This window comes from Rana temporaria, chromosome 7 (genome assembly GCF_905171775.1).
Source record: "Rana temporaria chromosome 7, aRanTem1.1, whole genome shotgun sequence".
Classification (NCBI taxonomy): domain Eukaryota; kingdom Metazoa; phylum Chordata; class Amphibia; order Anura; family Ranidae; genus Rana; species Rana temporaria.
Window position 1 is genome coordinate 189,695,964 of NC_053495.1, and position 25,490 is coordinate 189,721,453.

Sequence of the window (25,490 nt, forward strand, 5' to 3'; positions counted from 1 at the left end):
GGTGCGATTCCAGCCTTAGTATTGTTTGCCATCATCATTGAAAGTGAAAGTAAAAAGAAAACTCAACATTTTGGGTTGGCCCTAGAAAAGTAACAGATGGGAAACCCAAGAAATTCCTTTAATTTGCAGAGACTTCCTGTTTGGCTACGGGACAGGAAGTGAAGCGAAATATCTGCAATGGGACAACGACTATCCAAAATGAAAAATAAAAATAAAGTTTTGCCCATAGTTCTACTAGGTTATCTCAATGAAGAAATCATTTGGGTTAAAAACCTTTTCCCTTTAAGAGAATTTCAGCAATGTGACCTCAAATGTATTGTTCAATATGAAGGATGTCGTCACAGATTAATGAGCCAGCCCTATTAAAGCCTCATTTATCAAACTCTTGTACACATCTACATATAGGGCTGTGCAATAGGCTAACTGTGGGAGTTGTATCCAAATGTCAACTCATCACAACCATTTATACTATAAAACATTTTCAGACCGCGTTTCATGACCCAACAACATACCCAAAAACCAAACTGACAGGATGTAATCAAAGCTTTATTAAGTTTGCTTGAAAAAGGAAAAACAAATTTCCAACAGAATGTGGCCAGTTCAGATACAAAAACAAAAAAAACTGTTCCAAGCAAAACAAAATACATATGCACTTTTGTAATAATTTACAGGTACAAACTAATGAAAAATACAATTTCACAAAAAAAAATTGTAAACATTTTTTTGCACACTTGTCAGTCCATTTTTCTTCTTTTTGGCAAAGTGCTCTTCTGATGACAAATAAATTAACAAACAACTAAGTTTGGACTAATTCCAGACAGTACAAAGAAAAAAAATAGACACGTGAGAACTTAGTGGCGCTGTAAGCTGAACCCAATAATACTTACATAATGAGGGGCAGCGACATGGTCAACAAAACCGGATGTGCATTTGTGTGTATAGTGACCCTTTTACTGAATAGTACAAGCGTTGTGTACTTCAGTATGGACAGTTGATATAAAAATAACTAAATGATCTTAATTATATTTTATACACAATAAATGACTCAGTTTTACCCAAAGCATTTACATTCTTGGAGAAAAAGTTTATGCGTGACTTATAGGTAGTTGCGCCATGGAGTGAGGCAGCATTGACTGGAGTCCAAGAGCTGTCGGTGAATGAGCTGGAGAAAAAAAAAAAAAAAAAGACATATTATAGTACAGAAGTAGATCATATTTAAAATGTTGTAAACGACATGAGGGGGGAAAATAAATACAGGTATTTAAAAAAATAAGAAGTTTAAAATAGATTTTGTGGACTAAATGTCTGCCTAGAGATACAGTGGAGGGAAAGTAGGATTTGATCCCCTTTGTACATTTGCCCACCGACAAAGAAATAATCAATATATCATTTTAAATGGTAGATTTATTTTAACAGTGAGAGACAGAACAAAAATATCCAGAAAGGCGCATTTCAAAAAAGTTAAATTGATTTGCATTTTAACCACTTATGACCTGGACCAAAATGCAGCTAAAGGACCTTGCCCTTTTTGCGATTCGGCACTGCGTCGCTTTAACGGATAATTGCGCGGTCGTGCAACGTGGCTCCCAAAAAAAATTGGCATCTTTTTTCCCCCCCAAAAATAGAGCTTTCTTTTGGTGGTATTTGATCACCTCTGCGGTTTTTATGTTTTGCGCTATAAACAAAAATAGAGTGCCAATTTTGAAAAAATTGCAATATTTTTTTACTTTTTGCCATAATAAATATTATATATATATATATATATATATATATATATATATATATATATATATATATATATATATATTTTAAAATATTTTTTACTCTGTTTAGGCCGATACGTATTCTTCTACGTATTTTTGGTTTAAAAAAAAAAAGAAAAATCGCAATAAGCGTTTATCGGTTGGTTTGCGCAAAATTTATAGAGTTTACAAAATAGGGGATTTTTTTGCATTTTTTATTATTATTTTTTCTACCAATGGCGGCGATCAGCGTTTTTTTTGTGACTGCGACATTATGGCGGACCCTTTTGACACATTTTTGGGACCATTGTCATTTTCACAGCAAAAAATGCATTTACAATGCATTGTTTATTGTGAAAATGACAGTTGCAGTTTGGGAGTTAACCACAAGGGGGCGCTGATGGGGTTATGTGTTCCCTGAAGTGTGTTTACAACTGTAGGGGGGTGTGGCGTCATCGATCGTGTCATACCTTTTTATAGGGGGACACAATCGATGCAGCCGCCACAGTGAAGCACGGGGAAGCTGTGTTCACACACGGCTCTCCCCGTTCTTCAGCTCCGGGAACCGATTGCGGGTCTCCAGCAGCAATCGGGTCCGCTGGTCCCGGAGCGTCGGACCGGGTCGCGGGAGCGACCCATGGCTGGGTACAAGTACAGGACGTACCTGTACGTACATGTGCCCAGCCGTGCCATTCTGCTGACTTATATGTGCAGGAGGCAGTCCTTAAATGGTTAATGAGTGAAATAAGTATTTGACTGACCGCTTTGCAAAACATGACTTTGCGATTGCCAACAAGGGTTTTGCCACCAAGTACAGAGGTCAGACTTTTCTTGTAGTTGGCCACCTGCTTTGCACACATCTCAAGAGGGATGTATCCCACTTCTCTTTGCAGATCCTCTCCAAGTCATTAAGGTTTCGAGGCGGACATTTAACAACGTATTAACGTACTTCTTGAGCCACTCCATTGTTGCCTTGGCCATGTGTTTTGGGTCGTTATGCTGAATTACCCATCCATGACCGATTTTTAATGCCCTGGCTGAGGGAAGGGAGGTTGTCACCCAAAATTTGACAGTGCATGGCTCCATTTAACCTCTTGATGCGGTGGGGATGGCATTCTTGGGGCTATAGGCAGCATCCTCCTCCAAACATGACGAGTTGCGTTGATGCTATAAAGAGCTTGATTTTGGTCTTATCTGACCACAACACTTTCACCCAGTTCTCTTCTGAATCATTCAGATGTTCATTGGTGAACTTCAGACGGGCTGTACATGCGCTTTCTAGAGCAGGAGGGTGCTGCAGAATTTCAGTCCTTTACAGCATAGCGTTACCAATCGTTTTCGTGGCGACTATGGTCCCAGCTGCCTTGAGATCATTGACAAGATTTTTATGCAGTTCTGGGCTAATACCTCGCACAATTATTGAAACTCCACAAGGGGAGATATTGCATGGAGCACCAGACCGTGTTTCTTCCATTTCACACCAACTGTTGTCACCCTTTCACCAAGCTGGTCTTGTAGCCCATTCCAGCATTGTCCGACATTCTTAGATGGCTCTTTTGGTCTTGGCAATGGTGGAGAGATTGGAATCAGGTTGACTGATTGCTTCTGTGGACAGGTGTATTTTATACAGGTAACAAGCGGAGATTAGGAGTAATCCCTTTAAGGAGAGTTCTATACAGGTAACAAGCCGACATTAGGAGCAGACACCTGGGAGCCAGAAATCTTGCCGATAGGTGAATACTCATTTCACCCATTAAAATGCAAATCAATGTATAACTTTTTGAAATGCGGTTTTATGGATTTTTTTTTTTTGTTCGTCTCTCAATGTTAAAATAAACCCACCATTAAAATTATAGATTTGTGTCTTTGCCAATGGGCAAACGTACAAAATCATCAAAATACTTTCCCCCCAGACAAATACTCCCCCCCCCTCACTGTATAAAGAGGGATAGAGAGATTATATATATATATATATATTTTTTTTTTTTCATATTCTAATACATAATGGTGATACATTTTCGCCAGCAAGCAGGTGAAATCAATGCAGGTGAAATCCAGTTTTTAATTACAGTTCTGGAGAAGCCAAAATGTTCAAGTACCCCAAGAATAACTTGCATTGAGAGAGGATAAACAGCCAAAGTTTGTGAACACTTGAGCATCACACCTAAGGGCCTTTCACACAGCATTGTGTGTCTATTGTTCATCCGTTTTTTTGCATTGGATGTTAGGAGCTGGAACACACACCGCTGTCCTAACAGGTAGTTACTCATCTCTGTCAGTGGGGAATACCCCTATGACAGCAGAATATAAACATTAGAGGGGGGGCAGCGTGTACAGCAGGAGAGGGGCAAGGTTTACAGAGCAGGGGCTAGTGTGTACACAGAGGCTCTGTCACATGCCGGCTGCAAATTACATTGTCAGTTCTCCCAGTCTATAGGGGCGCAGTCATCATCACATAGATCTGTAATTCGCTGGCTCAAAATTAGCGTAGGAGAAGCAAAGTTGTCATTTGGCCCTGCTGCTAAAGTAGACAAGGGGGGCATCACCAGTCACCCCTTTGTTTACATTAAGCAGCAGGGCAGAATGACAGCTCTGCTTCTCCCGATACAAAAAGGTAAAGGGGCAGGGTCACCAGGTGGCGACAAATCCTCCGTGTGTACACTCACCCCCTGTCGGCAAGTGACAAATCCTCCGTGTATACATTGCTCCCTCTCGAAATTCTCCTTTCAGCCGGGAATTCCCTGCTGACAGAAAAAAAAAAAGAAAGAAATACATTTTACACAGGCATGAATATGTAAGCAAGGCCCCTTTCACACTGGGGCAGTATGTGCGGCGGCACCATTTCTAGCGGCGCTATACCGTTGGAATTGCTGAGGAATAGCGGTGGTACAGAGGCGCATTGCCGGCGGTATTGCTGTGGTGTCCCATTGTTTTCAATGGGAAGGATCGGTGAAAGAGCGGTATACAAACCGCACCGCTCCAAAGATGCTGCTTGCACGAGATCTTTTTTACTCCCGCAAGTACATCGCCTGACTTTGTAAATGGCATGCTATGCGTTATTTTACACTATTGGCATTTAAATAATGCATAACTTTTTAATCAAAGTGAAGGCATTACACTGATGTCAGTTGGAAGACACGCGACTCATCGTTTTACATTTATATGTTAATTTATATTCTTGTTTAGCGCAACACTTTTGCTACACACCAACGTTTTTTGCACACTCCAGTTAAACAAGTTACCTCTAACGATTATTCCTAGGTGTGAATTGTTAAAGCTGGAAATTACAGGCAGCACCCTTCCTTCTGGTACTACACCTGAAATCTCTGTAGGGATTTGGCTCCTTACCTCCCACCCCCCCTTTCCTCTCTTACAATGAAGGGCTCCCACTCGTTTTAGCGTCGCTTTACCGCTGTTTAAGCAATGCTTTTCAGACGCTAGCAAGGCACTTTTAAACATGAGCTTACGGCCGGTTAAAAGCACCAGTGTTTCGGCACTACCGAATCACTTCAGGCACTTTGGAAGCGATGCTCATTCAGTGCAATGGGCAGGGACGTATTGGGAGCGTTGTATACAGCGCTCCCAAACCGTCAAAGATGCTGCTTGCAGGACTTTTCCCAACATCACACAAGCGCACTACCCCGGTGTGAAAGCACTCAGGGCTTTTACATTTGGGCAGCAAGGAAGGCAGGTTTCCGGCGCCAGTTCTAGCACCAATATGCCTGAAAACTGCCTCAGTGTGACAGGAGTCTTAGTGTTTTGCATTAGCCTGACCTAATCACTACTAAACACAGTTGTCGGCCAATGTATCAGCAAGTACACATTCCCATACACTTAGAAATTAGTCCCTGGCACCAGCTTACCATCCATGTAACTGTGCAGAGCGGTCAGCATGGGCCCATCTTGAGGTACGTATGCAGAGTAGGTCATTTCCTCCATCATAGGTGGGGAAAGCCTTGAGGATTGAATGGCTGTAATCGGCGCAGTTGAGGAATGAGTAGGACTAACATGTTTCTTGTGACGCGCTCTACAGTTCTGAAACCAGACCTGGAAAAGACAAAAACTTGATTATCCCAGGCATATCAACATTTTATGGTCATTACCAGCACAGGGAGGAAGAGGTGATATCTTCCAGTAAGGAATTCCCTTATTTTAGGGGGATTGCCACTTGCTTCCCATTGTATGTCTGGGGACAGGAAGTGAGGGAAAAATCTCACAGCGCTAGCAATAATGAGACCAGTTCTAACCCTTCCGCTCTAAACAAAAATCAGCTTTGGCTGGAATTACACTGTAGAGATCTGCAATCAGTCCTGTGCATTACGTTCCACCAGCAGTTAGTTTAAAAGCCAACATAAAACCTCACCTGTATTACGCGTCTGCTTAGACCCGTCCTTTCTGACAATTTCTGTAGCGTCTGTGCATCCGGATTGTTGTCCTGGGCAAACTGTGCTTGCATAACCTAAAAATGCACAATATATGCAAGTCAGTAACAACCCCTAAATCATACCTATAGTGAAATTTACACAAAAAACAGTTACCCAAACATATGGCAAAAAAAGTCCTATACTAACCGCAGCAAACCATAAGAAATTTGCTCCAATTACAGAGATGATTGACTTCCATGAACACTGCCCCTTACTGGACAAACTAGGATGTACAAGACTACCCCATTTTCTATCAAAAGGTTTCAGTTTTGCCATTTGGTACATTGGGTTAAACCAGGTGTCGCCAAACTTACTTTTGGGGGCCACATCTTATTTTATGGACATGTTTTTCATTTATAATGAATCCTCAGTCATGGAACAGAAATCAGTTTGAAAGGCTGCCATCAGTGGAGATGAATGGTGCACATGAATCCTCCGCCAGCACCTAAATGTCGGCGCCTCAGGGACCAGGGCTAAACATTTAATGTTCATGAGGCCTTACATTTGTGTCCCCAGAAGATATTCCCCATACATCCAGGTCCCAACCAGAGCCTCCCTGCCCATTTGTATCCCTAGCAGAATCTTCCCATACATCCGTGTCCTCAACAGACTCTCCCCTGCATGTTTGTGCCTCCATTAACACCCTCCACACATTTGTGTCCTTTATCACTGCCCCCTGCTCTTCCTTCCCTAAACTTATGTCCCTAACAGAACCCCCCCACCCCCAAGAACATTTCTATCCCCATCAGTCTCCCCACACCACCTTCTATTTCCTCTGAAGATCATTGTCCATTACCGCTGTAGTGCTTCTCTGAAGGTCTGCCTTTAGTGCAGACCTACTGCACTTGCCAGCTCCCACACCACTGTTACACAGGCACGCCATGTGAAATTACAGGAGGTAAAAGGGCACTCAATGTAACCACGGGCGGGAGCCATTAGTTGCAGCAGGTCTGCATTGAAATAATTTGGGCTTTGTGGGGGTTCATCGTGTTGTGGGACTTGCGCTTCTTGTCAGTATGCAAAGCAAGCCCCACAGCCCTAGCAGAGATCCCGATGTCCAGCCGTGGGCTGAAAAAAGTCCTAGTGGGCCAGATGTCTTCTCAGGGCACCTGACTAACAGAAATTTAGCTCCAACCAGGCACACCTCCATAGGAATTGGCCAGGGCCTTCTGAATGGTCTAATTTACTTGCCCCCAAATGCTAGAAACTTCTTATAGAGGCAGGGGAAGTAATGACACTCCCAGCCTGTGAAGCTCTGGAGCAGACCAAACCAGCCAATCACTGCTCCTGCGATTACAAAAATGTACTTCTAACCGCAAGAGCTAGCAGGTGTATAAAAAACAAACACACATCATAATCATGTCCAAGAATCATTTGCTCAGGAACTAGGCCAATTGGGTGCCGATCACTGGAAAAGACCTTGATCTGTGACAGTAAAATCCAATAACCAGTATTGGGCACAGGTGCGCTATCTTGGTCCTCCCCCATTTAAGGCATTCATGCACAGAGATTGCAGATGCCATCTGGTCAGCACCCATTCACAGCATGTTCTCCTTTGCCTTATTTATGCTCATCATACAGAATCTCAATCCAATTGTCCCAGTTTACTCTTGCATGCTCAGTCAGCTTACACCCAATAAAGTACATGAGCTTTTTTTGGGGAGCATATGCAGTCATTTTTGCCCCCCATAGACTTTATTGGGTGCACCTGTAAACATGCAAAACTTATTTGCATGCATTGTTGCATCTGAAAAAAACCTCTCCAAATGTTCTTTGTCCAGCCGTGGAGACAATCGTGGGGGAAAAATAAAAATCCGGAAATACGCTTATGCGCTACTTAGGCATAGTGCGGGTCATTTGATGCCTCGGATTGACACTTGTGTGATAATCTGGATATTCAGATGTTTCACAGCCAAGTTCCTGAAAAGCAAGCGAACTGCCTGCAAACAAGCGATCTGAAGTTGCCAACAGAGAGGAAATTAAAGAGTAAAATGTATGCAAAAAAAAAGCATAGCTTTGTATTTAAAGGGTCCGTACAGATCTAGAAATACTTTACTTTACATTTTAGTTTAAGCCTAAAGTTCTAGCTAAGCTATTCCAATAAACTTAAAAAAGAAGCCTGTAGAAGTCCAATATTTTCTGCACCTTATGGTTGTATACAGAATGGGAATTGCTACAGGTAGGTTTCCACACATAGTAAGTTTTTTGTTTTGTCAAAACAGTAAATTTCCCCATCTTGCCGATCAAAATTTTTCATGAAATCAGTCTTGAAGCCATACATTTACCGTAACTTGGATTTACATATTTAAAACTGCATTTGTAAAACCGCAATATCAAAAGGATCTCAGTAGTTGTGGTCAAGTTAAAATTCCACCAATGTTACCGACTCAATCACTTGGAACATTGTGCGGCACAATTACAGGATTTACATATTTTTACATTATGCGACAAGCTGGAACTTAAGGCTTATTCATTGAGCCACGGACACGTTCCGCCTGCCTCAAAACAAGAACTTACTTGGAGCTGGTCCGCTGTGAAGCTGGTACGAGCCCTTTTAGCTGGTTTTGGCTGATTAATATCTTGTTCTGTCAACAAAGCCCCTTCCACACTGACACGGTTCCCTGCAAGGAGGAGGAGGGAAAAATAAATCTAATTAACATTTTTCTGCATTGCATAATAAAATCTGAGAAAAAGCAGAGGTCCTGGGCATCATAGGATCACATAGATGAGGCTCCCCAGTTTAGCATATAGAACAAAACAATTTTAAACATGTAATAAGGTTTGAACACTTTATTAATCTTCTATATTTCTGCATTAAAAAAGGTTCCTAAAAGGTCATCCGATTCTTACTCAAAAATTACATTTAACCAACAAATGCTTCATTGTCTCTATGAAGCAAAATTTATCACACAAGATATTTGGTGAAGTAGTATGGAAATTACCATCTTGAAAAGCATTAAAAAAAAAAAAAAAAGGGTGGGTAACCCATCAAGGGAAGACAACCAGCCATGCCACATGTGAAAAAAGTACAAAAAAAAAAAAAAAAAAAATATTCAGCACCTGGGGTAGGTCAACAAAATGTGGTCTTTTATTAAATCACATGAATACAGCTGTAAAACAACCAACGTGTTTCGCCTCAATCGTGGCGGAAAGGTTACCTTGACCTCTACCTACAATTAATTCTGTTGATGTGTGGTGTATCCCAAGGGATTTTAAAAAGGAACTCACAAGAGCTGTTGAAGGATTTTAAAATAACGGGCTCATACTATATAGATACACAGCTACTTTCTCTTGTACATCCTACAAAAGATTGGTTCAAGGGCCTGCAAATTCCACCGGCCAGCAAGACTTCCCGAAAAAGAACATATAAAGCATGGAAATGTTCACATACAGGAATTTAACTATCTCCTAGTTAATGAACTGGTTTGAGCGAGAGCAACAGAAGTATTTGTGGTAAAGTCACCGCCAATAAAGAAGACTGAAGGTCCACTTGGTAGATTTTTATACAAAAATTCACATCCGTAAATTTGAGGATTTGACTAAATCATTTGAATACTGTTAAACACTACATTTTGGAATTAAATGCAATTTCCAGAATGAAAAACACATTCACGGTTAAAATTTATATTTTTTTCCCCCAGGAAACAAAAGCTCACAAAAAATATAAATAAAAACCCACACACAACAACACTTACTCCCAACTTCTAAATTTTCTTGTCACTTGTCAAAATATGAACTTTGATTTGACCCTTATGATTAGAAAGTCAAATGTTCCTGAAATTACAAGTTTTTGAACAAACTTCTTCTAGTGTATGGCCAGCTTTAGAGGAAGATTTAGTAACCACAGATGTTGGAAAAGATCAAAAAACTTCAACTCTCATAACTGTAGTCAGGCATAAAACGTGAAAGAGCACCTGTAGACACAGACACACACTTTTAGAAGTTATGAAAGATACATTTAGAAGGGGGATGGTGATCTCATTCTACCATAACATTAAATTCCATCCATGAAAATGTTTGGCATTCTTGCTTGAACACCTTTGCCTGTCAAACCTTAAGAGGGCATAGCCCACTTCTGCCGCTCAGCATGTTTAACAGCAATGGCGGTATCCCGTATCACATGGAAAATGAATATACAAATAGAATTTAGCAATAAATGGAAAAAAGGCTACGTGTATCTGATGCCCAAACCATACATCAAGGACTTAACTCCAAGTTGGTAACATTAGCCTGCCACATTACTTGTGGAATTCTGCATCACCCCAAGAATAGACATGCAGCCCCTATACGAGTTTATATATACACCAATGGAGCGTGGTTATTGCCTTGATAAACATGTCCACTTCCCCTGGCACCTAAAATATCACATCTGCCACTAAACAAAAGCCACACACATACTCTAATTATATATATATATATATATATATATATATATATATATACATATACACATACATACATACATACATACATACATACATACACATATACATATATACACACACACCTGGCTGTACAGAATTAAAGATCATTTGGCAAACACCCAACCTGGTGTATTGCTTTAAACATACAGAGTTGACCAATATCATATCTTATTGAAATATAAACTTTCAGTCATGCAGACTGGGTACCTACCATTCTCCACGGCTCGTTTCAGGTTGTCCAACATGCAGTCGTAGTGCACCCGACACAAAACCTTTTCCTCCACCAGAGCAAACTCCTCCCCTGTGGACAGCTGCCTTTTACAGGAATAGCAGGCAAAGCATGCCAAGTGGTAGACGTTACCCTTCGCCCGCCTCACCCAGTCTGTGGAGTGGATGTGCCTGCCGCAACGCGAACACCGCGTTCCATATCGCCTACATGAGGGAAAGAAAGGAAGGGTAGGTAAAAAATTTATATAGACAAGGTCATCTTAGACGGTCTAAAGCCAAGCTAATATTTAAAAGTGGAACCTCAAAAAAAAAAAGGTTTTGGCCTATAGATGCATCTTAAATCTCAAGTCTGGGTGTTTGTCAATAGCACAGTTTGAACCAAAACAAATGGGATTAAATAAAATATAAATTTAGAAGAGAGATCTCTTCCATACATGACTGTGCTTAGGCAACATTTAGGAAGCCTATCAGGTAGTTGACCTCTAGATGCATATCCATTGGATTGCAGGGCTGGTGTCACCAGGGAGCGTGGCCCAAACAGGAAGAGTCGTCCAACAGTCTATACCGCCACAAATATGGCAGCCACACACCATGGAGGAGTGGATGCCAAATGTGAGTTAAAAAAAAAAAAAAAGGCACAATTATACTGTCCACACCATCATTAACCGCCATTTTTTTTTTCTTCAGACAGTAAAAGAAAAGTCGCCCCAGTCTAAGCGCAATACATACATACTTGGAGCTTGCTTAAAATGTATTTGTACTTAGACTGGGGTGACTTTATAAATCTCTCCATACACATAAGTTTCTAGCAAGAACAATGATGCAGATGATACATTCCATGCAGTCAGACGAAACTGGTAGATTTGTACCTGAAATAATCGAGCTTGCAAAAAATATCTTTGTCTTTGATATAACAGCTTGTGTGTCTTCCCAGTGAAGTCCTGCATACACTACAGGACAGACATCGCACGTGCCAACACAAGTCGTTTACCTGGTGAAGACAGAGGAGGTGGTTATATAAACTCTGGAGCTCAGGGGGTACAAAACAATCAATTTAAAGAAAATCTGTAGAAGAAAAAAAGGTTAAAAGAGTCACCGGGTTTTATGCTCATTCCAAAATTACTACTTATATACAAGGATGGTCCCAATGTTCGAGGCAGAGCTTTTTTTTATTATTAGTATTATTTCGGTCCATCGGGCGGTGTGATTGGAGATGGATGGACATCGCGGGATACTCTTCATTTTTAATAAAGGAATTGTCAAAAAAAATAAACGGTTGAGTTTTTTACTTAGACGCTTTTGGATTCGGTGTGGGAAACAATGTACCCGATTACCATTCACATGGGGGGGTCTAGGGCGCCACAGATTCCGATAAGCCCCTCGGAGACCCCGACCAATGGCCATCAACATGGTGACAATGTGCTTTGGGGTGGGTAGCAGAGCCCCCCCATTTTGAGGGCATGTGGCCTGGTATGGTCACTCGGCTTCCCCCTATCCTGACCTCCAGGCTGCATGCTCAGACAAGAGTCTGGATTTTGGGGGAAACCCCCAAGCCAATTTTTTTGTGGAGTTCCCCTTCATAGCCAGACCTGAAGGAGCCGGCAATACATTAAAGCTGTAAGTAAGATTACATTCCCCCCCCCATTCGAAAATTTCATAATTGCTGCGCTGTTCTACACATCGCACAGATGCGCCACTTTAAATATTGTGCCGGGAGGGGGCTCCCTTAGTCGCCTGTAAAAGAACATTTCATTTTTAGGGTTTCACTTTAAGCATCATTAAAAAAAAAATCACTGCTCCTGGGAAAAAAAAATAAAAATTAGGAAGCAGTACAGGCATTTCAGACATTGAGGCATTTCAGGCGGGGCTCAAAAAGAAAAAATGAACAGCCAACTTTTGCTGCAATATACAGTGCATCTGGAAAGTATTTATAGCGCTTCACTTTTTCCACATTTTGTTATGTTACAGCCTTATTCTAAAATGGATTAAAATTATTTTCCACAAAATTCTACAAACAATACCCCATAATGACAACATAAAAGAAGTTTGTTTGAAATATTGTCTTTTGAAATGTACAAATGCAGCAATTTACAAATTGGATGAAAGGTTTAGCACTGGGAAACACTTTTATGAAAGATAAAAAGTGCATTTTATATACAACTATATGGATCAGACCCAAAATGAGGGACAAATGGGGAGGGAGGAATGAGGAACTTTGCTCCAAATCAGGGACAGTTCCTCAAAATCAGACAGTTGAGAGCTATGGGTCTTCCATATGATGGCTCAGAGGAGATGGGTTGTACGATACTGGCCCATCAGGTGGAAAGATATTTAGGTGGCTGGAAAGAAAAAAAAAAACATGCACTGGTTTGGGAAATCTCTTGAATAGTGCAGCAAAAGTCGTTTATCTTCCAATGGGCCATTTCACAGTTCTGCTTTAGGCTGGATTCACCAAAAAACAGTGGGTTGATATGGGCAGGGAAGGGGTTAAAATCAATATGAGTCCATATATGGCGGTATACAGGAAAGTTGCTGAGTTGGTAGATTGCTGCCAGTTCAAAAAGCTAGAAGAGGCTCTGAGAACAGAAAAGAGAGAACGGCGCCCTCTGCGATTGGGACATGCGTGTCCCTTCTTTAGGCTTGATTCACATGTCCCGATCGCGAAGCGCCGCCCACCAGCCTGAATCCCGGAAGTGACATCACATCACGGAGCCTCCACGATCCCCGTCCCACCCGCCGGCCAGTGCTGTACACATTCAGTGCAGACAGGACTGCTACTGGACCTAGATCTCCACCATCAGCCTGTGATGTACACACTCCACCAAGACTAATGCGGATGAAATGCATTTAACCCTTGCCATGCCTGATTATCTCATGTGAGCGTTTTTAATCCCTTTATATTAAAGAGGTTTTAAATATGCTGCACTTAATGGGTGCTGTTCTCTTTTTTAGGCTGGATTCACACCTATGGCATTTAGTGCTTTTTGCATATTTGCACTACAGAACGTGTTCCATAGGAAACCATGATAAATGGACTGTAGTGCAAATCTGCAAAATGCAAAAAGCACTAAAAATGCCATAGGTGTGAATCCAGCCTCAAGCAGCCACAGGAGATGTCCTCATTGGTTTAATAGAGAAAAGTATCTGCTAGAGATGTCTACATCTAAAAAACAGCAAAATTGTTAAATGCACATACAAATATCAGGCAAACACGTTTTCCTAATTGAAGAAACTGTCTTTGATAGTCTCAAATTGGTGCAAAGGGTCCAACATGCCGTTTTACCTTCAGCCAATATTGGCAAGCAGCAAGGACTTGGAAAATGCAATGCCAAAACATCCACACCCATCTGTTCGATCTGCCAAAGATCAGACAATTCAGGAGCACAGCCAATCAAAAATAAAAGAATTGAAGACTCAAACGATCTTCACTCTCCATAACCATTCCCCCAATAAAAATGTAAATACTCTAAACCAAATAAGGAAAGACTTGTTTGTCAGAGTTGCTGTACTTCATATCTCTACACTTTGCATTGTGCCTTAGTAACGTTTCAAGTATTGCCTGAAGTCCCAAAAGGTGTGGAAGGAAACAATGGAGCAAAAGAGCAGGTGGTCTTGGGAGGAAAGAGGAAGTTTTGGGTGATAAGAGGGGAAGTTGGGAATATAGCTGGGAGAAGAGTTGGATGGCTTTGTATGTTCAGATTTTTGAATTCTATGTGGTGGATGAGTGGAAGCTGATGAAGGAATGGACAGAGGGCTGGCAGGCACCCAGCGGTGGCTCAGGCACATAAGACTGGCAGCAGCATTAACGATAGACTGACTGTGCAGAAGAGGTTTGCGGCAATTTTTACTCTATAAAAAACGAAATGCCGGCAACTCTGGGAATTCTACTGAAATACTTTATTATAACATGGCCATTAAAATGTGACAACTGACACCTCCAGGCACTTAGCCTTGTTCATAGCAATGCTGTAAACAAGGCTAAGTGCCAAAACACGCCAGTTCACATTTTAATGGTCATGTTCTAATAAAAGATGAGAAAAAAAAAAAAAGAAAACTTCCAGAGTTGCCGGCATTTAGTTTTCTATCCTCAAGTATCTCAGTTGGATGAAAGGACAACCCAAGGCTGAGCACCTGGAGTAGGTGTGTCAGTGTTCCATTATTTCAAAGGCTTCACAGACAGAGCGATGCTCCTTTTGCATGCAGACGTTGGACAATTTTTACTCTATGGGGGCTTTCTACAAAGGAGTCAGAAGGCACTGAAACGGCTGTGTAGGCCCCGCTTTAAATTATAAAGGATTATTGCAGTTTGCATTCTTCTACAAGACTGAACCATCTACATGTGTCAGGTTAATGCAAGTCAAAATCAAAAACTACGCACAAGGAAAAAAAAAAAAAAAACGACACACCATAATGGGACCTGGAGACAAAGGTCAACCATTTCTGTAAAAACCATCTTGGTCCCATCCCCTCTTATCCCAAGCCTCTATACCACCATCTTGCATATTTATCATATCGATCCAAACATTTGCAGCCACCCTCAGTTCTAGACTTCTAGTCAAATTAACTTATGCCTACCAGAGCTGCCAAATGTGGGCTGGACAGTCCAGCTTCATGACCACTGGTCACAAAAGTTGAAAGACAAACAGTTTTCTACTAAAAGTTCAAGCAGCATTAATAGCCACTATTAGTCAATTTCTATTGTGGCTAAGAGGTTCGCACTTCTGCATAACACTGGCACTACCTACCATCGGAGCTGCCATGCGCTCCCTAGGCAGGTTTCCTCCAGGTACCACAGTTTACCACACGCCAAAGACAGGATTGGTAGGTTAAAGGAATTTTTTTTTTTTTTTGCTTAAATGACTGTATACAGGGTATAGAGACATAATAGTTAACCGATTCCTTTTAAAAACGATTAAAAATAGATAAAAAAATCAATCATATAATGTGCCTCTTAGATGCAAAAACGAAACTGAAACTAGTTTAGTCTTTGCATGTTATTTTATGCCTCTGTGCTGGACAGTGCCATAGAGAGTCATGGCTAGGAAAACAAAACTAAACTCTCCCATGACTTTTTTCATACGGAGCCAGACAACCAGGAAGTGTCCAGAACAGAGCAGTATTACAGCAACATCAGAGCAGAAACGAGCAATGAGGACATGAAACCAGGACTGCAGTAAGGTAAAGGAAGCCATTTAGCTAAAAATATTTTTTCCTTTAGTGACCCTTCAAGTAGACCTAGTACGCACTCACCAGCCACACTATTTAGGGACACCGTGTTCGTACCGGGTTGAACCCCCTTTTGCATTCTGAGCTGCCTTAATTCTTTGTGGAAAAGAGTCAACAAGGTGTTGAAAACATTCCTCAGATTTTGTTTCATATTGAATTGAAAGTATCATGCAGCTGCTGCAGATTTGCAAATCTACAAAGGTGTTCTATTGGATGAGATGTGGTGACTGTGGAGGGCATTGGAGTACAGAGACCTCATTGTCCAGTGGTGAGATGATCTGACCTTTGTGACATGGGGCATTATCCTGCTGGAAGGAGCCATCAGAAGATGGGTGCACTGTAGTCATAAATGGATGGACATGGTCAGCAACAATACTCAGGTAGGCCGTGGGGTTTAAACGCTGCTCAATGCGTACGATGTGACCCAAAGAGTACCAGGAAAATATCCCCCCACCATTACGCCACCAGCTTGAACCGTTGATACAAGGCAGGATAGATCCATGCTTGTATGTTGTTTACGCCAAATTTTGACCCGACCATCTGAATGTCGCAGCTGGAATCGAGACTCAGACCAGGTAATGTTTTTACAATCTTCTGTTGTGATCCTGTGCTTGAAGAGGCTTAGAATAGAAATGCTCCTCCATTGTGGGGATCCCAAGCCTAGTCTCCACAAGTAATGCTTTGCATCCCTTTAACATTAGGCTGAAGTGGAAAATGCAATACACACAGACCCAACAGAATAACATTTTATCAGTCAGTAAATCTCATCCAAAACCTGCTGTATTAAAAACAAACACTGCAAGCCACAAGAAACCACGCAGATTCCGCACGATCCAAGAAATACAGAAACAAGTTCCAGGAAACAAGCAATCTGTACAGAAGGCCAACTCCTGATATGCAGCAAATATTTGTTACCATGAAGGTCACATCCACACTGGAAAAGAGATCACTGAAGAACATCCCTTCATGTCCATTTTTAAAACATTATTTTACATGCACGTCTAAACCAGAGATTGGCTTTTTGAATTGGTGTACCAACACTAGGAAAAAGGTACACTTATATTGAACAGGCGACAGTTGTTTTCAGCAAGTCCAATGAGATTCAAAAGTTAGACATGTGGCCAAGTTAGGGAACCTTACCCCTCATGATAGCTTTGTGTATTGAGCCTCATGTCCATTAAAAAGTGGAAGAAAAGCCAATTATACCCATTTTTAAAATGCCCTCCCCCCTCCTCCTCCTAATACACGTTGAAAAACACATCAGATCTCAATGGGGAAAAATCTCATGCTGGATATCTATATACCGATATGGACTGGGTAATGCGCAAGGAATGAAAGGAAAAACATTTGATGGGAATGAAAATGATGGCCATCGCATTCCTACAGCTGCAGCACCCATGGCTGTCAGAAAACCCAAACTAACTGCACCTGATTGGATACAGTCACTTCATACAATATTTTTCTACCCGGCTCAGCTGAATCCCACAGAGGGAAGTCAGCCAAAAATTAAGCCATTTATGGGCAGCAATAGGCAGCCTAGAGCACACGTTGATCTTTGGCTACAGAGCACTTTAGACATTTAAATCAGATACAATTCTAGTAAACTTGCAATGAGATGATATGTTTAAGGCCCCCCCCCGCCACGTACACTTGCGTAAATAGACATAAGGTTATAGATGCATCAAGACAGCCATTCTCAACCAGGGTTCCTTGAAAAGGAAGCTAGGGGTACCTGGAGCTGTGGCCGATTGACCTGCCATTTGATGGTACCTGGAAAGATCCATGCCCAATGCAATGCCACTTGACAGAGCCAGCAACTTGACACCAACAACCTTTTCGGCTATATTGAAGGTGAACATTCTGACTACCACTGTAAGGTGACCATTCTTTGCCAACCACTAATGTAAAGACTATTTTCACACTGGGTCACAATGACTTAATTTTTGTAGGGGTTCCCTTGAGACCCAAACATTTCATGGTTTCCTCTGGGGTAAGGTGGATAAAAGGGGTTGTAAAGGCGTTTTTTTTTTTTTTACAAAAACAGGTTATACTTACCTGCTCTGTGCAAGGGTTTTTCCAGAGTAGCCCCGTTTCTCCTCTTCTGGGGTGCCCTGCCTGCACTCCTGGCTCCTCCCTTTTATTGGGTGCAGCTTTCCTTGGGGGCACCCGTGAGGAAGTGCTCCAAGTCCCGCTGCTGCATCCATTGACACACAGCAGGACTCGACAGCGCCCCCATGTCACTTGATCACATTGACAGCAGTAGGAGCCAATGGCTCCTGCTGATATCAATCTGTCCAATGAGGAGAGAGACATTGGCTGGAGCTACTGTGCTCGTGCACATCGCTGAATCAGAAAAGGCAAGAAAAAGAGGGGGCAGCCAAGAAGGTTTTTCACCTTAATGCATAGAATGCATTAAGGTGAAAAAACCTTGAGACTTTACAATCACTTTAAGGCTGCAATACATGGATAAGTCATTAATATTTAACCTAATTCCTTTAAGAAGCAATTACAGAAAACATTAAAGACCTTTGAATATATTCTTTCCCCATCTTAATGGCAATGCTACGAAGTGACGCCATACTGGAGTTCACTGTAATCCAAAAATATGGCCAACAGGGAATACCGTACGTTTTGCTGCATTTTTATATTAACACATTATCAATATTAATTAAAAAATTAATTATACCAATTCCTGTTATGTGAAATTTATCAGGAATTACCATTTAAAAAAGGTGGCGACATTTATAAATTTTTTAGGATTAAAAAAAAAAAAAAAAAGCCCAAAATATTCCAATGGTCACACTTTTTTTTATTAACAGCAAATTGCCTCAAAATGAATCAACATTTAGTGCAATACATATTATATTGCCATCCTTAGGCTTCATTTCCATGGATGTTTTTGGACGTTTTTACAGCCACTTTTCTGAGCGTTTTTTGCAGCTTAAAAACGGCTCTCCATGTTAGTCTATGCCGTATGGGTGCTCAACCTGTGGCTCTCCAGCTGTTGCGGAACTACAAGTCCCATCATGCCTCTGCCTTCGAGAGTCATGCTTGTAACTGTCAGCGGCTTCCAATGCCTCATGGGAATTGTAGTTCTGCAACAGCTGGAGAGCCACAGGTTGAGCACCCATGGTCTATGGCCTCATGCCCACCATGATGTTTTTGAGCTGTAGATGGCTGAGCCGTTTTTAAGCTGCAAAAAAAAACAAAAAAAAACAGGACCAGTGCGTTCTGAAGCTACCGCAGCGTTTGAGCTCCAGCTCAAAATAAATAAATAAATAAATAAATAATAATTAAAAAAAACATGGACAGGCGTTTAAGCTGTAAGAAAGCCTAAAAAAAGTGGCTGTAAAAACGTCCATGGAAATGAAGCCTTAAGTGCAGAGCAAGCCTCAATCCCACCTCTTTATTAACCCCCCCCCCCCCGCTCAAAAGTTAGTTACGCTTTAAAAATAAATTAATTAAAAGAAATGACCTGGTGACGCCATAATAAAATTAGGAATTACAAAACTTTATACACAGATTACAGCAAAATATCCAATCCATACAAACATTTGCTGTGTAATGAAATTCTACTTTGCTTCTAATTATTAATTGTTGGCCATTTAAGACGCTGAAGTTCTCCAGTTTCTATTGAAACAGAAGCCCAAACTATGAATTATGCAAATAGGCTACAGAGACTTCAAACTTTGCAATTTGTCTATACAACATTTGCATCTTAAATCCAAGAGACCAGCAAGTCTTTATCTTACGGCATATTCCACCCTACCAGAGCCTCCAGCAAAATCCCTGTTTATTTCTGTATGCTGGAATGTATGTGGATGCCAAAAAGGGAAGAGGGTTGGAATTATTTTTACATTTCTCCATTGGAGTGTGGAAACTTGCTTATGATCAGCTATAACATTTTTGCTTACATGTGCGATGAAGGGAGTGTGCGATTAGCACAATGAGCGTGTGTTTACAGCACAAGGATCTTATAGAGTGCCATTTCGTAATTGCAACTGTAACACTGTGCTGCACGGTATTGCAATGGACCATACAGAGATCAGTATGATATATGTCCTGTATACAGCCTGCGCCGTAGACATCGGTGCAGTCCTTACAGCAAATACCTCCTTAAACGTGTAGGTTAAAGCGGGGGTTCACCCTATTAAAAAAAAAAAAAAAAATATTTTTTATTCTAGCATTACATTCGGCATCGTAGCGCGAGCTACAGTATGCCGGTCTTACATTTTTTATCCCCGTACTCACTGTGCTATTGTACATTGAAGATTCCGGGGAATGGGCGTTCCTATGGTGAGAGAAGGTGATTGACGGCCGGCCCTGGCACGTCACGCTTCTCCGGAAATAGCCGAAATAGGCTTGGCTCTTCACGGCGCCTGCGCATAGCCTGTGTTCAGGCGCCGTGAAGAGCCGAGACCTACTCCGGCTGTCTTCGGGGAGCGTGACGTGCCAGAGCCGGCCGTCAATCATCCTCCCTCTCCATAGGCACGCCCATTCCCCGCGGGAGTCGGAATCTTTAATGTGCAATAGCACAGTGAGTACGGGGATAAAAAATGTAAGACCGGCATACTGTAGCTCGCGCTACAATGCCGAATGTAATGCTAGACTGATGTGAAGGAGGGTGAACCACCGCTTTAAGGAGATTTCTTGCACCTACAGGTAAGCCTTAATCTGGGCTTACCTGTAGGTGCAAGTTGTAAGGAGGGGGTTTAGAACCACTTTAACAAACTTTGTTGCAGATTCCCACCCTTTGTTATTATGGAGACATAGCAGTTTGTTGGTCTGTGTCCATGTGCAAGGGAAAGGGAACCTGTAAGGGAGCGATTTTATAATTCTCAATCAGCTGCTGCACTCAAAAGGGTCCCAATGAGGAAATCTGCTGGGCCTGCATCCCTAGATAGATGCAATTTCCTGTTGGAAGTATCTCACCAAAAATTTTATTTTTGTTGCAGGAGATGCCTGAAATGTGACTTGTATCTTAGTGCAGACTTCTGGGAAAACCAGATAGCCAATCACACGAACATAAAATTATGTTTCAGGGGTTGTTCTGTATACATTCTGTGTACAGAACACCTCCAAGTAGCCATATTTCATTTTACAGAAAATTACAGTACTGCAGATTTAGTGCCGGGTCAGACATCGCATGCGATTCGCACTGCTGTGCAGATCACATGCGATGTCTGTGCGATGAAAATTCAGCCATACATATTGTATGGCTGTTTTTGCATTGCATTTATACCAAAATTGTGCAGGACCCTTTTTGTCCGTACCAGAATCCGACTGCCGTTTTGCACACCCATGCGATCCGATTCCTGTCCAAAGTCACAGTTCACACTGGGGTAATGGACATTAACCTTCTATTGACACTCTAGGAGAGGCAGGAACCGGCAGTGGAATCGCACTGTTGTGAACTGGCACTAAAAATGGAAAGTTAACTTTTAAGGACATTAAATTACAATATAACTTGAGCCGCGATTGTATAAATATATGTATGTGTATAACTCCCCATTTTTCTCCCCCCGCAAAAGTTGTTACCCTTCAATAAAATAAATTAAGTTACACGCCTGTCGCAGTAAGGGGGGTGGTGGGGTTTACGCTTGAATTTTTGGGAAGTCAAGGATAGGATCTTGCACCTTTTGTTGGAATAAACACAAAAGGGTTAATACACAACACCAAAAAACGTGTGGAGAAAGTTATCAGGCCAGAAGGTAACAGGTATAGTAACAAGTCTAATACATAATTACATCCAGATCACAAATGTCAATTTGTAGCTGCTCAACATCAGAGCAAGCAGCATGAACACAACAGGCCAGTTTACCATCAAAGGCTTATTTACACCGATGGTTCATTTTTGTAGGTCAAGGTAAACCAAATACAATTTTTTTTGCAGTCCAAAGTCTGTCCAGAATGGCATTTAGTAGACAGACAAAATACACCAATCGGTAAGGGCTCTTTCACACAGGCAGACCGCATGTCCGCTTTTTCATCCATCCGTTTACGGGGACATACATTGATCCCAACGATATTGCAGGCGTCAGCGGATAAACATCCGCCGACACCCGATCTCATCTGGGTCCGCAATCCCCCAATCCAGCAGACAGAAGAAAACCCTATTTTTCCATCCGTCTGCGGATCGGATGGGGTTAACACGGACAGACTCTCCGTGTTCATCCGATCCCCCCCATAGAGAAGAGCGGAGATCTGATAGTGCGATCCCGGCTCAGCAGGGATCAAAGGAGCAATCCCCGCTGAGCAAGCGGAGGTTCACGGGGCGGATCATTACTGATCCGTCCCGTATGAAAGAGGCCTAATCTCTTCAGGGTGTAAAAACCCAAGCAGTAGTAGAAATCATGCTAAAAAAGTGCAACTTATAAGTAGCAATTCAGCACAAAGGGATAAAGCTTTAATGGAACTATGGCAATTATTTTGTTAACTTTTTCCTGTAAGGTATTGACACTACTGAGCATCTACTGCTTCTCAACAAGGTATTAACTGGAACAACTGTTGCTTATAGTGGACATCCAATCTCAGAGGATTCATTCTAGGAGACTTGACCAACCCAATTTTCAGTGATCCAAACTGAACACAAGAGCAATAAAAGCTTGATTCCTCAACCCTTCAGAGGAGTTTTGGCACAGTCAAGTACCCTTTTACACCCCCCTAGCACAGTCTCACAAGCATCTGGTACAGTTGTTTCAGTAAATACCTTGTTGAGAAGCAGTAGATGCTCATTAGTGTCAATACCCTAACAGGGAAAAGTTAATGAAATGATTGTTGTACAAATTAGAAAGGCCAAAAAAAAAAAAAAAAAGGAAGGACAGATTGGCATTTGGCTTGGGCCTACTAAAAAAAAAAAAAGAGAAGTGTTAAAGCGGAGCTCCACCCTAAAATGGAACTCCCACTGATCGGAACCCTCCCGCCTCCGGTGTCACATTTGACACCTTTCAGGGGGAGGGGGGGGTGCAGACAGGTATTTGCACCCACTTTCGGCTACACAGTCTGCGGGTAGAACGTCAGTCACTCGGCTCCCAGAACACAGCGGGAGCCAGTCAGACGGCGCAGTGCGTCTCGCGCATGCACCGTAGGGAACCGGGTAGTGAAGCCGGAGCGCTTCACTTCCTGATTCCCTCACCGAGGATGGCGGGGGGCAGCAGAGTGATGAGCGATCGCTCGTCCTCTGCTGCGGAAGGCGCTGGACTCCAGGACAGGTAAGTGTTCTGATATTAAAAGTCAGCAGCTGCAGTATTTGTAGCTGCGGGCTTTTAATATTTTTTTTTCTAGCAGACATCCACTTTAAAGTCTGAAATGATGTACATGTATTATATACACACACACACACACACAGCTATGCCCTCAGCATCTCTTTAAACCAGGTTTACATTTTTTTTTAAAGTGATAGCACAGCAGAGAGTTTGGCATTGGCTACACTGCACTCATTGCAATCATTCACCTAATCATTGTAGTGGCCTTGTTTATAGTGGACATGCGATCTTAGAGGATTCATTGCAGGAGACTTTACCAACCCAATTTTCAGTGATCCAAACTGAACACAAGAGCAACAAAAGCTTGATTCCTCAACCCTTCGGAGGAGTTTTGGCACAGTCAAGTACCCTTTTACACTCCCCTAGCACAGTCTCAGAAGCCTCTGGTATCACCAGGGTTTCCTCCAAAGCCACCAGCCCCGTGAAAGCACCTCAAAATAGCCAACCAGAGAAACTCGCATCCCTTTCACAGCTTCCAGGTCAGTCTCAAAAGTTATGTCAGAGACCAACTGCCCCAAATATTGCAAATCACTGCCATTACAGACTATGAAACCCAACAGAAGATAACAGGGGCCTTCAAAAGATGATTTATAGAATTTTGGTTTAAACCTCCACCGTATTTACCACGCTTCAACACACCCAAACTTCCCTTAATCTCGCTGTAAAGTCACCATTGGAAGAATTGTTTAACATTTCAATTTCGGGGTCACTGAATGTTGGTCCTCACCGACTGCACTTATTATTCAAAAGCTAAAAATCTGTATTTTTGCTAGAAAATTTCTTAGGGGGAATACATATATTATCAGAGACCCTAGAGAATAAAAATCACAATCTTTGCAATATTTTATGTCACAGTATTTGTGCAGCGGTCTTTCAAATGCAGTTTTTTGGAAGATGTCCATTAACATGAAGCCCAATTTTTTTGTAAAATGTGAAAAATTATGTTACGCCAAGTCAATAGACTTGTCATGCTTTAAAATTTGTGCACACTCGTGGAATGGTGACAAACTACGGTACTCTCCATAGGCGAGGCTTTAAAAATTTCTACAGGTTACCTGTTTAGAGTTAGAGGTCATCTTACACGAAAATGATTGCCCTTGCAATACCTCACACGTGTGGTTTTAGCACGATTTACATTTGCAACTCGCATATGCGTTCGCTTATGCACGCGAGCACGGAGGGATGGGGCGCTTTCAAGTTCTTTTTTTTTTTACACTGTCCCTTTAAATTTTTAACAACTTTTATGGAGGGATCTGGAGTCTATAAGACCCAAAACCGCTCCTCTGACCTTAAAAGCATTCAAAACGCCACATTTGGCTTTGGGGGCGGAGTCTCATTCTGCTGCTTGTAATAAAAGCGGTCAGACACATCAGTAAAAAAATAAAAAAATTAAACAGTACAAGGGTGATGTGTGCAGCTGCAGGCATAACCCCTTAAACCTGAAGGCCGCATATTTGCGCTGAGTCAGCGTCAAGGAGTTAAGTCAAGTTATAGCCAATATACAAAGAAAAGGCCCTTTATATTGTTCAAGAAAGGGGCCCACTGCAATTTAGAAATCCATTTGCCCAATTGGGAATATACAGTATAGACTTCATGACAAGCTAAATTTCTGCCCAGTATAAGTGTCAGTGGAGACAAAGACCTGAATGGCCAACTTCACTTAAAAACAGAAGTTCGGGTTGTAGGTGGGCACAGGCCATCCAACATGACCCACTTCATAAAAGGTACAATATACACCCAACACTGAAAAGACTCTGGAGCATTGCCCCATTATAGGGCCACCAAAACCCACCATGCTACATCAGGATATCTCCAACACAGAAAATACTTCATAGGTATAAAAGGTGATCACTTGTGGAAGAGTTCTCCTTAAATCTCAGGACTTACCTTGAGCAGGTATTTATCTACAATCTCCATGCCACAGCTGCTGCAGATACTTTTTCCTTGAGTAAGACCAGAGGATGGCATGGAGTGAGGAGACGATGAGGACCCCGGGGACAGAGGAATTGATGAACATGAATCTTCATCCAGAGCAGCACCCGGACTTCCTTGGAGCTAGAAAAAAAAAAACATTACTATGAGCAATATGTAGAAATGTGGTAATACTGCGCTGTCAAATAAGCAAATAATGAAAAAATGAAAATGCTGCAACTTTAAATGTGAGACACACACAAATCGACA

The 25,490-nt window shown here is 41.8% G+C and overlaps 1 protein-coding gene across 7 annotated transcripts in view; it reads right to left on the bottom strand.

The window, feature by feature from the left end:
- Nucleotides 1-530: 530 nt before the first annotated feature.
- LHX8 (LIM homeobox 8) overlaps nucleotides 531-25,490 on the bottom strand; it is a 74,460-nt gene continuing 49,500 nt past the window's right edge. For 5 of the 7 annotated variants that reach the window (XM_040360687.1, XM_040360682.1, XM_040360685.1 and 2 more), the window contains 8 exons: nucleotides 25,197-25,364; nucleotides 11,688-11,809; nucleotides 10,802-11,022; nucleotides 8,684-8,787; nucleotides 6,106-6,201; nucleotides 5,606-5,789; nucleotides 4,409-4,486; nucleotides 531-1,162 (listed from right to left, as the gene is read on the bottom strand). In XM_040360687.1, coding sequence (XP_040216621.1) covers nucleotides 1,086-1,162; nucleotides 4,409-4,486; nucleotides 5,606-5,789; nucleotides 6,106-6,201; nucleotides 8,684-8,787; nucleotides 10,802-11,022; nucleotides 11,688-11,809; nucleotides 25,197-25,364 — 1,050 coding nt within the window. In that variant the 3' untranslated portion in view covers nucleotides 531-1,085. The remainder of the gene's footprint in view (nucleotides 1,163-4,408; nucleotides 4,487-5,605; nucleotides 5,790-6,105; nucleotides 6,202-8,683; nucleotides 8,788-10,801; nucleotides 11,023-11,687; nucleotides 11,810-25,196; nucleotides 25,365-25,490) is intronic. The other 2 variants (XM_040360684.1, XM_040360686.1) reach the window with 2 other exon arrangements.